At 43.0% G+C, this 12,456-nt stretch overlaps 1 protein-coding gene across 7 annotated transcripts in view; it reads left to right on the top strand.

The window, feature by feature from the left end:
* LOC110048315 (centrosomal protein of 70 kDa-like) overlaps nucleotides 1-12,456 on the top strand; it is a 204,090-nt gene that overhangs the window by 160,302 nt on the left and 31,332 nt on the right. For all 7 annotated transcript variants that reach the window (XR_016206041.1, XM_089284928.1, XM_089284927.1 and 4 more), the window contains one exon: nucleotides 4,852-4,933. Coding sequence is in view for 6 of the 7 variants with exons in the window: in XM_089284928.1 (XP_089141054.1) it covers nucleotides 4,852-4,933 (82 nt within the window). In the remaining variant the exon portion in view is untranslated. The remainder of the gene's footprint in view (nucleotides 1-4,851; nucleotides 4,934-12,456) is intronic.

The following is a 12,456-nucleotide window of genomic DNA, read 5'->3' as shown; positions in this document are numbered from 1 at the left end:
CACCTGCCATGATTTTGAGCCCAGCTTTTTTTGTCTCCGGGTTTACCTCGTTGTTCACTCCCAGTTTCATCCCAGAGACTGCCTGTTTAAGCTTGTTGTTGTAGCCGATTGTGCTTGCGGTGTTGATTATCATTTGTGCGGGCATGAGCCAGGCCATGGAGGCTACAGCGACATTGAGCCTGACCTTCACTTGATCCACTGTGAGCAGATACCTTTGCACGCTCTTGGCCAGGGCTGGCTGTCTGATCGCGTCTTCCACCAACACTACGAACTTGCTCTGGGCTTCTCTCACTCGACCGCCAGAGCCGAGAATGCTGCTGCAGACGTTCACTTGCGTGCCCAGGACACAGTAAATGAAAGCCTCAATTGACTGGTTGATTCACACCAAGCCCGCCTGCGTCAAACCGGATGCTGTGTTTGGCGCGAACCAGTCAGATTGGGTATCAGAAGCGGCCCCCGGCTCGATGTAATAAATCAAGTGCCCTTGAATAGCTTTGCTGCCTTCATCGCTGAATTTGTTCCATCCTGGGTATTTATAGTCAGTTTTGGTCGCGCCCACGCCTGACACGTACACGTAGATGCTTCCCAGACCATGGTTTTCCCCGTGCATGTAGCAGAAATCACTTGACGGATCCACACCGAACTCGCTGCATATCCTTTTGTACGAAGCGACGTCGTAATGATTATTGTATTGGTTGAAAGGCGGGTCTCCGGGGAAAGTGCTCATGCTCTGAATTCCTCCTAGCTGGTACAAAATGTGCCTCACCATGAAGTACACGTGAAAGATATAAAAAGCTCTTATCTGCGGGGGGAGATCCAACCCACTGTCAAAGATTTCGCGAGAAACTCCGCACCCCTGTGTCGCGCAGAAAACTGCGAAGTTGAGCTGCTGCGGCCAATATTTCATGTCAGGCCCTCCTAACCAGTGTTTTGATTCAGTTCCAGACGTGTGTCTCAGTTTGGTTTTTTGGAATATTTCTCAAAATTTTGTCGTGAAATATTAGTCAGGCGCGACGTAGATTTGGATTTCGTTGTTGAATATTTTCTTCAAGCTTGGTGCTTTGCCATCGAAAGGTACCGCAGGGATGGGCAAGGAAACTTTTGAACCAAGTGGCGCCAATTGGTACGGAAAACACCCACCGTCCCCCAAACCGAGCGCCTCTTTCATTTTTGCACTCCAATACCGCCTGTCTGAGCCAAAGACGCTTTGAAACGAGTCTTCGCTTTCTTTGAAAAATACCTCTGCGGTCACGTTATTTTTCTCGTCGACGCTTCCTTGCGAAACGAACCGGCTTTTGTCCGCTTTGGGGAAGCAGTTTAAAAAGTTTTTCCACACCTTTTTCTTCACGGCTTCCGCTTTTTTTAACGCAGGACCATTCCACAAATTAGCCATCTTATTTGAACACAATTTTGTTTGTTAAATATAAAATGGTTGTTCTCACTATTGTTGCACAGCAGAACAGAGAGACTATCAATTTTGAAAAGCCGATACCGAGAGTCGATTTCTCGAAACTCATTTCTTGCAGTTTGTACAACAGCTGGTACAATTTGACAAGAGAAGGTTCAGCCACCTTGGGAGATAAAGACAAAGACAAAGCCGTATCAGTCCGTAAAATTGTCCCAGGGCACTACAGTTTAGAAAGAATGGCAAAAGAAATTGAGGGTCTGTTCGAAAAATATCAATATAAAGCGCTGAAAACAGCAATAAACCAACCTCCTTGCCAGCTTGTAATCAGAAATTTTGGTTCTGGGGCAAAACCTATTGAATTTGATCGCGATTTAGCCAATATGCTTGGTATTGGGCGAAAGTTTCCGGCTTATAGCTTTGCTTTCGTGAAAAAGCTTGGCTCTCCTGCAACATATTTCATTCATTGCGACTTGATTGACAAACAAAAGAATCTGTTCAATGGCAAAAGGTCATGTCTTGGCCTCGTTTGATGTGAAAGGGAACCCTTTTGAAAAGGTAAGCTACAAGGGTTCTCCGCAACAGGTTTTGCGAGACTGCTCTACAGGCCAGTTCATAAATAGCATCACCATTAGTGTCAAAGATGAAAATGGTTAACTCTTTGATTTCAAGGGGCTGCCACTTCTTTTTGAATTAGAGTTAAATTAAATTTCTATATATGCAATGTCTTCCACAAATCTGTTGACACCAAGTGCGCCGCCTGCCTAGAATGAAAGAAGACTCTATCCAGGCCTTCCTGAAACGACAAATGCCGAGAATTTCCGGCTAACCGAGATAAGTAGAATTGAAAAAGAAATATTTGCTTAGGTCAAGCATTACAGGCATGTGTTGAAAAAATACAAAAAAGCCCGGAAAGCGCTTCACTATTCCCTGTTTGGCCTTGGCGCCGTCACGGTAGCTCTGTCTTCTGGGGCTGTCGCAACATCACTCACTGGTGTTGGGATTGTTATCGGCACGCCTGTTGCCGGGATAGCAGCTTTATCTGGCGCGGTTTCCGCTGGCCTGTCCGTTGTCAACAAGAAGCTTGAACACAGAGTCAATAAGCACTCGAGAATCCATTCTCTGGCTATCGGGAAACATGACTCGATAAACCTCGCCGTCTCACAGGCTCTTAATGATAATCGGGTTTCTACACGGAGTTTCAACTGATCACACGTGAAATGCAGAAATATCGCCAGCTTAAAGAGACTTTGCGCTCGAACTTTGTGCGAATACAAACAAATCCAATCCAGCCAGATATTGAAAAAATACCAGCTTTGGGAAGAATATAGAAAAAAACTTGCGGATTAAACCGCAGATTTGAACTAAATTTTGAGCAAAAAAACACAAAACTTTCTCTTAGTCTTATCAAAAACAGGTGATTGTGTTACACCGCATTACCTCCATGTGTGACGTCGCGTGACTATACACACATACGCATGCGCTTTTGGGTGGCAAGATGATGTCATGCTTGAGATATATTTAGAGATTGGATGAATAAATTATGTCAGAACAGCACTTCTGAAGGCCAAAATGATTGTGCTTTTCCACGCTATTTGCTTTATTTTCACGGAACTTTCTACACCCGTTTGGCAGAAAGAGGCCAGACAGATAACATATCAAGTCGTTGAAGCCATGCGAGAAGCAGAGGAGACTTAAACGGGCTCAATTGAGTCCCTTGTTCAAGAATATCACATGTTACGAGCAATCGAACGCTGTGATCAAATCTTGCTATTTTCTCGTTTCCTCCTGCTCGCTTCACTCTGGCAGCTTCTGTGGTGAAAAAATAACTTACAGCACGTTGACTGAGCATATTTTTTGGTAAATTCTGTTCTGGTTCGTTATTTTCGGCCCAAACAAAAAAATCTTGAGTTGTCCTCCATGTTTTTCAGCACTGCTCAGTCAAGGGCCTGGGGAATATTTGGTTCCAGTCTTCTGAGAAAAATGTCACACAACTCGCAGATTTCAAAACAAAACTTTGCTTCGAAAGAAGGTTAGTCGCCGCCTTTTTTTGCTAACGCTCCCTGCCAAAAAGGAACCACTCGTGCCAGTCATAACCGTCCCAGGAGCATACTTTAAAAAAATTCTTGTACTCAGGGTTGGCTTCTACGAGAGGTATTATCGGCGGGCTTAGTGTTGCTTTATGAACAGTTCCCTCCTTTTCGAAACAGGGGAAACAACACTCCTCGAAATAACAGTCTGGATATTCGAAACAAATAACCACCGGCACAATCTGCTCCCTGTATTGACAGAAAGGCAGTTTAAAAATATTCGTGTGTACCTTGTCCCACCCCATTTCCTTTTTTTCCTGTATTTTTATCGCGATGAACTCCTTGAGAATCATCTCATGAAGCTCTGGAGGGAGGTTTTGGATGGCCTCGGAAAGTTGAACATCGGATGAATATCTTGCGGCAGCCATGTCGGCGTATACACTGTGCATACACTTCTCCAATAGGAAAAAAATTCTGGCACATTTTTTGTATATACTAGTCGAGGAGGCACATCCGCGCATATTGATTACGGACGTCGCGGACATTGCTGCTTCGCTGGACCCCGCTATTTTGCACAATTTTTACTACTGTTTGCGTGACACACATGCATAATGAGGGTTCTGGACGCAGCAGGTAGCAAGGGACAACAACCGTCTGAAAAAGCCACCCAGCACCTTCTCCAAAGCTTTAGTCTGAGGAGAAGGTGCTGGGTGGCTTTTTCGGATGGTTGTTGTCCCCTTGCTACCCACTGTGCCAGAACCCTCATTATACATGTGTGTTTTCTGGCATTGAGACTTCTCACCCAAAACATTAATTGGCTGCTAGCTGTGTTGTGACTTGTGTCCCTCCTGCAACTGTTAGGTCACTCTCTATGTAATGTTCACATGCTAAACAATAGATATCCTGTTTGTCTTCTGAGTACCATCTAGACTTGTTTGTCTGTCAGATAACAGCCTCCTTGTCCTTCAAAGACCTCAACCCCCACTACTCTTCTTGTATCACATTATTGTTAGCTGACCTAGTATTTCCATCAAAGTAATGCTTGGTCATTTTAACCAGACGTCCCTCAAATGTTTGCATGTGTATCTCCTGCAGACATCCCAATGACATGAATGTACCCACTCTCCCTATTAAAGATAGGGGATGTGGCTTATTTCCTGGCCCTATACCCACCTAGGGTTACGGTCAAAATCATGTGGCTTATTGGAAGAAGGACACTGAATAAAATCATTTGGTAAGTATGATGGTGCCAGAGCAGGGGCATGTTGCCTGTTAAGTCAACCATGTGGGCTTGCTCTGGTAAATCAGATCATTTGTAACAGTGTATTTTTGGTATGTCATGCTGTTGTTCCATTGTACATGTCAAGGCACAAAAGATTTCTGCTAGTTTTCTTTTCTTTCTGTCTGTATCTCAAGTCCTGCCAGTAAGAGGCACAGAGAAACAAGATCTAGAGTGAGTGACAATCCTGCTTCAAGGACTCGGAGGCACCCCACACATGTAAGTCTTAATAATTATAAGTAATCTGGAATAAAATAATTTAATTTGGCAACTTGACAACAATTTTTGTCACCTAACTCATCTTTGATCAGGGGAAAACAGTTAACTGACTGAATGTTAACAGTATTGGTGAACAAAACAAACATTTTTTGTCAACTATCAGTAGATCAGAGGCATGAGATTTGCAAGCTAAAAGTCACAATTCACAGATGTTTTCCTCTGATTAATGTAAGCAATGATTAAGGAAGCTATCAAACATGTTGTCCATGTATAACAATGCTTTCCTATAGAAATTCCCTTTTCACAACTCAAGAATGTGACCATTTGAACCCAATGAAGCACCTTGATTGTTTCCCCTAGAGGTCTGTAATTAAAAATAAGTGACTGCAGCATACGTTGCGACTGTTGGCAAACTAAAACTAATAGTTTTCCATTACATTGCCCGGTTTTTAAACTCGTGTATACGTGAAGCGTAGAAACGTGTTTGTTGCAGGGACTCTGATATGCAAATGTGTCACTCACTCACTCACTCAGGTGTAGACACTGTTTGTAATTAGTCGGCCCAAACGAGAGCGCCCGACTCCAACACCATGTTGGAATAGCAACTGAGCAAGACGCCATATTGGAATAGTAACCAAGCCCGACACCATATTGGAACAGTAACCGTGCAGTCAGTGTGAGCCTACTACTCAATGTGTGCATTGTGCCAGCCCGATTATTGATGAGTTTGTGGCTTTTACATGACCATTAATATTAGTTGTTTCGCTAAATTGAAGAGGAGTTGACTTCAAATGTTCGAATTAGTACTATGGCCAACTTGAAGGCTGAATTTGAGTCGTCCAGGTGTTCAAAATGACCAGGAGATGTACATTTGTTTGCTGGCAAGTGACCTGAAAATGATTAAATCTCATGCTAATGTGGTAAGCTTTGATGAGAATGTGTCTTATTCGTCGACGTTAATGAACTTATATGAGCGAAATGAACAACTTTTAATGAATGAAACAGCTATTGAAAACAGGACAAACATCAGCACCATTGTATAAAATTGTAATTTCATTTTTATAATTTAGTAACATCTAAATGTTGTTTTAACTCTACGACGTTGTGTCAGCCTTGCAGTAGTGACGTATTACCATTTTACTTTCCAAATTTGGCTGATTAGATCTCCAGTGAGATACAGTGTTCAATCAAGCAGGACCTTCGTTCACAGCTTCGCAGTTTAAACACCTAAGTTTTTCAAGTTGAGTTGTCCATGTTCAACCAGCGTCAAGTTAAGTTTAGATTAAAGTTGTGTTCTCTATACTTGTCTTGTTTACTTTAGTACATTGATCTGAACTCTAAGTGGGATGTGAAATGCACATAAACTTGGAAAGAAATTCCCAAATACTTGATTTTGATAAGCTTAAATGATTTTTACCCTGTCTTTTGTTTACACTTTTGCTTACTGATTGAAAAGATAAGAAAGGGAAAGAAACCCTGTGAGCTTGTCCCCAATTAGTAGTTAACACTAAATACATTGACACTTCAATAAAGCTGTTATTATTATTGTTGGAACACATATATATGTGTCAACAGATTTTTCGGATCAACACTGAAAATGCTTGCAAAAGAGTCTACTTATTTTGATGTATTTTATGTGCAATATATACATAGAGACAAGCCGTTCCACAATAGAAAAGAAGTGTTGTCTCATAAGAAACCTTACCTAGAGCCTTGAATGAGCTTGTGAGCTCGTCCGACTTGAATACATGCAAGTTTTTCCAGCAGGCAGATCAACATCAAGATCTGGGTGTGAGGGAAGGGGGGAGGGAGAGCACTGTATGATTTGCTGGGTAGGAGTGTCCTCTGTGACCCAAGAACCCTTAGCCTTTACCACTCCATGTTCTGCTGCAATTTTGCCACCCTAGCTATTCTGGACGTATGTCTTTGTAATATGTGTGCATAAAAAGCCAACGAAAAAAGCCTACACTTTGTGAGTTAAGTGCAACCTTGCATGGTACAAACCTGGCTTGTTTTAACAGCATTTAATAATACACCAGTAATTGCAAGTTCACCAGTATGTTTCATCTCTAGATTAAGTAATCCACAAGTTTGGCTATAGGTCTCCTTTGATTGCCTTTTGAGACACACACCTTAACTTTATGTAACTGAGAAAAATAATGTATTTTTGTGGGATTATGTAATGTATTACATAATCCCATATAGGTAACAAATTCTTGTGGGTTTGAGGACGTGATATCTCATGACAGAGCTTTGGGAGCATGAATAGTCTGACAGGTAGACTGGGTACTAGTAATTTTGAGTTTTTGAGAGAAGGTGGCCATTGCCATAGGGAATGCACACTCTTATTTGTGAGCTGCATATGCTCTATTATGTAATCTAAAAACAGAAATAAATTGAAGAGAGAAGGAAAGTATTTATTAAGTTACCTTAAACTCAACAAGAGTTTTATAAACAAACTCAATAGTAGTAGGTGGTGGATTAAATAGATACTGGCAAATTTGTCACCCCTTTTGCATGCTCACCGGCAAGCCGGGCAAAAGGGGCTGAAAATTTGCCAGTATCTATTCAGTCCACCACTACTACTGTCATACGCCCCCTAAAAACCCCTTTTGAACATTTGCGGTTACCCGTTATAACCAAAAGAATGAAAAGGCAGTGGCTTCAGGAAGTGGTCCAAAACATTTTGGATGAGCCAATTCCAGAAAAAGTGAAACAGTGGTTACTGAAACCGCTTAGAATTTGTAAAGGAGGCAAACCAATTGCGCCTCTAAGGAGGGAGCAAGAAACAAGAAGGCAAGTGCTTCTTGAAGAGCCTCATGGAAATCAAACAATTACTAACTACCAGAATGATCTCCTTAGGCTGTATGATGCACTTGAGAGTAAGGAAGAGGGGCAGCATTTCATGAGACTGATTTTTAGTAGGAGATTGGGACAAAACCTTACACCTATTATAGGTAAATTGAGAGAAAGGGTAAACACAGCTTTTTATCTAAGGTATTTGTACTCATATGTAATTGTGAACAACAACAACAGAAGGAGTATGGTTCTCTATAAACAGAAAAGAGGTTCTCCTTGGATAAACAGCCTTGCTGTGGCAGAAATGTGGTTGAATCAACAAGAGACTGAACAGGCAACTCTTCACAACATCGAGAGGTCCAACATGAAGTGGACTTTAGTGAGGTTCTTCAACGTTGAAATAAAAGTGATGCTTGACAGACAGCCACTGTTAGGCACAGGGCCATTGCCAGACTGGCTACGCAACCTTGCACGCGGGTGTGTCAAAAATGGCTTCGCTGGATACTTTTAATAACAATTCGTCTCTGACGCTGCATGGCTGTTCATCAGGGGGAACGCCCTGATCGGAGCACACAAGCTGCAAGAGAGCTTGCAAAGAGTTTCTTAAAACTCAGAAGAATGCCAAACAATATCTCAAGAACTTTGCTTGATGAATTGGATAAGGTCAAGAGGCATCTCAATCAGGGGAAAGAGCTATCAGATTGGCTTGGTATCAGAGTCTATGAGGCTGAGCACCGGGAAAATGGTGAAATTCTGTGGCATCTCAGAAGGAATCCTTCAGACAAGCTGGGGGCAATGATTGGAATTTATGATGGGCATGCCTTTCTCATCAAAGATATTGAGAAGCTGGCAAAACTTTATGCGTGCGTTGATTGCCAAGCGCGCTTCACACAAACTTGTCACCATCAAAAACATGCTAAAACATGTGCACAAGGAAGAAAAGTGATCAAATGCCCAAACAAGCGTGTCAAAGTGTGGCAGACAGCTTATGAGAGAGCCTTCTACCACTATAACAAAGCCCAAACTTCTGTGGCATTGATCCGCTGGCTTGAGCGCACAAGTCAGGTCTGAGAAAGCACATCCATCCTTATTTTAGTGTATCTCATATCTTAGTTTTTTTATATAATTGTTGCATATTTGAGAATCAGTTTCTATATTTTAAATTTTTGACTTGTCATTTTTTTATCCCGTAAATATATGAGGGCCACTGGTTTTTCAGTTATTACTGTTGTGTGCAACCCTCAATTAATAGAGCTCTCCACGCAGCAGGCCATTGCATCATCAAGAAATGGGAGTGTGGAGACCAAAACACCCAAGATGTTCTGCCAAAACAGGAAACAAGAGCCTACCCACACACCATCTTCTATGATTTTGAATTGTACCGGGACAAAACGAAGAAAACGAGGTCAAAGCATCGCTCACATATGATCCCAACCCAAAAGAGCCGATCTGGAAGTTCATGGAAGAGTTGCAGAGGTGCAGGAAAAACATTTGGGCCTTGGTCAAAGCAGAGTTCATGCCAGAAGATAAAGACAAATGGCTTCCGCTTTGTTGACATTATCAACTATCTAGGCCAAGGCACCAGCTACAAAATGTGGGTGAAAGCATATGGCAATTTTGTCCAGAAATCATGGCTTCCTTATGAGTGGTTTGATACTGCGGAAAAGTTGAATTATCCCGGGCTGCCAGATTACCCAGCATGGTATTCACATTCAAAGGGTGAATATGTCCTCAGTCTTTCAGAATTCCAAGAGTACAAGAAAATCTTCAAAGAAAAGGGAATGCAAACATTCACAGACTGGCTGCACTACTACAGCGATCTCAATGTTGCGCCGGGGTTAGAAGCCTTGGAAAAGATGAGGGCGTTCTACACTGATAAAGGTATCGCCATCTTGAAAGATGCGATCAGCCTCCCAGGGGTGAGCTTGCATTATCTTCTGAGAGGGACGATAGAGCGAGGCGCTTAAATTTATAGCCCTTGCAAAGAGGCTTATACAATGTTAAAAGAAGTTGTTGTGGGCGGGCTATGACGCCAATGCGCTCTATCTGTTGACAATGTTGAGAGACATGCCTTGCCAGAAGGAAGAGGTCATGCACTATTGAAATCCAATAGGCGCGGCACCTAAGCTTACAGAACGCCTAAAAGCTGGAACTTGGTTTGGATTTGTTGAAGTAGACATTGAAATTTCTAAAACCCTGTGGCTGCAGCACCCAGTATGTAGACAAGAGCAAAGCTCTGCTCGCTCAAACTGCTGGGAAATAGCAGTTACAGGAAACTCATGGAGGCGCTGGAGCGGCAAACATGTGTGGTCTACACAAAGGATGAGAAGGTGGTGGACAGAGTGTTGCAAAGTGCGCACTTCAGCGATCTGGATGAGCTTGAGCAAACCTATGAGCTGGAAAGCAGGAAGCCACTTGTCATGATCAATCAGCCTTTCCAGATTGGAACTGCTGTGTATCAGCTGGCAAAGCAGAGAATGCTCGAGTTCTATTATGACTTTCTTGATCGGTATTTCGATCGCCACGACTTCGAGGTGCTTCAGATGGACACGGACAGCAACTACCTCACCATCTCTGCTGATCAGGTTGAGGACATCGTTTGCCCCGAGTTGTGAGCACTTATTATGACAAACGCTGGGTGCTGCCAACTGGGATTCACACCGAACCGATCAAGTTTCACATGACATGAGCAGGCGGCAGCTGTCTATTTGGCGGGACAACCAACAGTTCCTAGCAGACAAAGCCCATTTCGGGCCATCGTGCAAATAGTAAAGAACAGGCTTGTCTGGTTTGGTCACAGCTCGTTCAAGCTTGTAGACTTTCAAAGACCAGATTGGATCTGTTGTTCTTTTAGTCCCACCTTCAAGTTCACTGGGCTGGTAAAGAAAACAAACATTCACGTTAGAGGGGAGCTTTTTTTCATTCACACCAACAGGTCTTGAGTAAGCAGTGGAAGGTTGTGCTGAAATAGCCTTGTCTTTGACAGCATCAGCAGGTTTTTTGCCAGTCAGGCAAGTGACTTCTTTGTTCAGAACGGCAATAACGTTGGGACGCCCTTTGACCCACGCAGTCGGCCGCTGGTCAGAAGGCAGTTGCATTTCCACGGCATACTGATACCCAAATGTTCAACAATAGTTTTGTCTCTGAAAATGTCAGTGCACCCACGACGAATATATGTTTTGTGGTTTTCCATTTCTTTGGTCATGCCTCCCATGAACTCATGCCCAGGGTCAACCTGCAGCAGCTGAGGTCAGGTCAAAGGGCCACGCTTGTAAATCAATTGAAAAGCCTTTGCAACTTCACGCGAGTCTTTCGAGGTCAGAGGCTCAGCTTTTTTGTAACGGCTGGCAACATCAACAATGGTCAGCATGTATTCTAAACTTTGCGGCCATGCGGACGCTTGTTGTGTGGCAGAAAAAGAAGGTCTGCCCGACAAATTTTTTTAATTTGTTGGAAGAATCTTCTGGTCTTCAAGATACTGTTTCAGCACGATGCTGCCAGCCATGACAGCGGTGAACTTTTCATAGTTCATGACGTTGCTGCTGGGGTCAGCAGTGAAGTTCTCTTTCACCATCTTTTTCACAATCCAGCTAATGACGGCTACCAAGTCGGTAAGAGTAGCGGCATCCGTGATTGTTTTCATGAGCTTGTTGTCAGACATGGTTTCTTCGAAGAACAGATATAATAGGAGTTTTTTTAATTTTTAGAATAAAACTCTAGTCGTGGTCTGCCCAGCAAGCCTCGCATACGTGCTCTTCCTCTGAGTCAGACTTGGGCTCTTCTTCTTCTGAGTCAGAGGCATGCTCTTCTTCCTTTGGCCAAGTAAACAGTGCAGAAATGAGATGGCGGCCTGTTTTGAAAACCTTTGTGTTGAAGTTGAACCAAAACAGCCCTATTCCAAATATAGCAGTAGTACTGATAAAAGCTTGTTGAACGTCAACTTTCAGTTTCATCCTTGCTCTTTGAGCAGATTCAAAGAATAGATACATGACTGAGTGAAAATTTTAGTGCATTTTTCAATCCATAGGGCAGATGCCTTTTCTTTGATGTGGCTCAGCCTGCAGTGCTGCATCCACAATCGGTGATGGCAGGGGAGTCTGTGGGACTCTGTTACTGAAAACTCTTTTTATCTCTCCGCGTTTGTAGTAGATCCCAATCATTGAAGCAAAAATGCTGACACTAAGCCACTGAGTGGTGGTGAGAACATTTCTTGTGCTTTCACTCTCAGTGTTTGTGTCAGCCCCTGGAGTTTCTTTTTCTTTGTGATTTTCGATTATGACAGCAACTTTGGACGTAGCTTTTTTCTGTGCTTCACGAGCCAGTCTTGTTCTCTCAGTGATGGCCTTGCCTCCAGCCACTCATTTTGGGTTTTTTGCTGGTTTAGTGGTTGGAATTTTTGAAGTCACCTGTTGACTCAAAGAGTCGGGTTGTGGTTGTGTTTCTGCAGGTTGTTGACTCAAAGAGTCAGCCAAAGGTTTTAGTAAACAAAAATATTTAATGGGATAATTATTCAGCAATTGCTGAGGATTCTCTGCGACTTCGAAAGAAGCAACCAAAGCAATTTGCTGCTCAGCACTGAAATGAATATGTTTTGCTGTGATCAGCACCGCATTGGCCACCGTGAGCCACTGCCCATATCTCAGCGCAAGCCCATCTGCCGCAGCAGACAGCTCTTTTGTGATGATGTAATCGTTTGTGAGCTCATCCTGCAGAGCGTCAGTGTC

Source organism: Orbicella faveolata, unplaced genomic scaffold (genome assembly GCF_042242905.1).
Source record: "Orbicella faveolata isolate gen_17 unplaced genomic scaffold, um_ofav_v1 contig_13, whole genome shotgun sequence".
Taxonomy (NCBI): Eukaryota; Metazoa; Cnidaria; class Anthozoa; order Scleractinia; family Merulinidae; genus Orbicella; species Orbicella faveolata.
The sequence above is the reverse complement of the archived record's forward strand: the minus strand, read 5'-3'. Positions and strand labels throughout refer to the sequence as shown.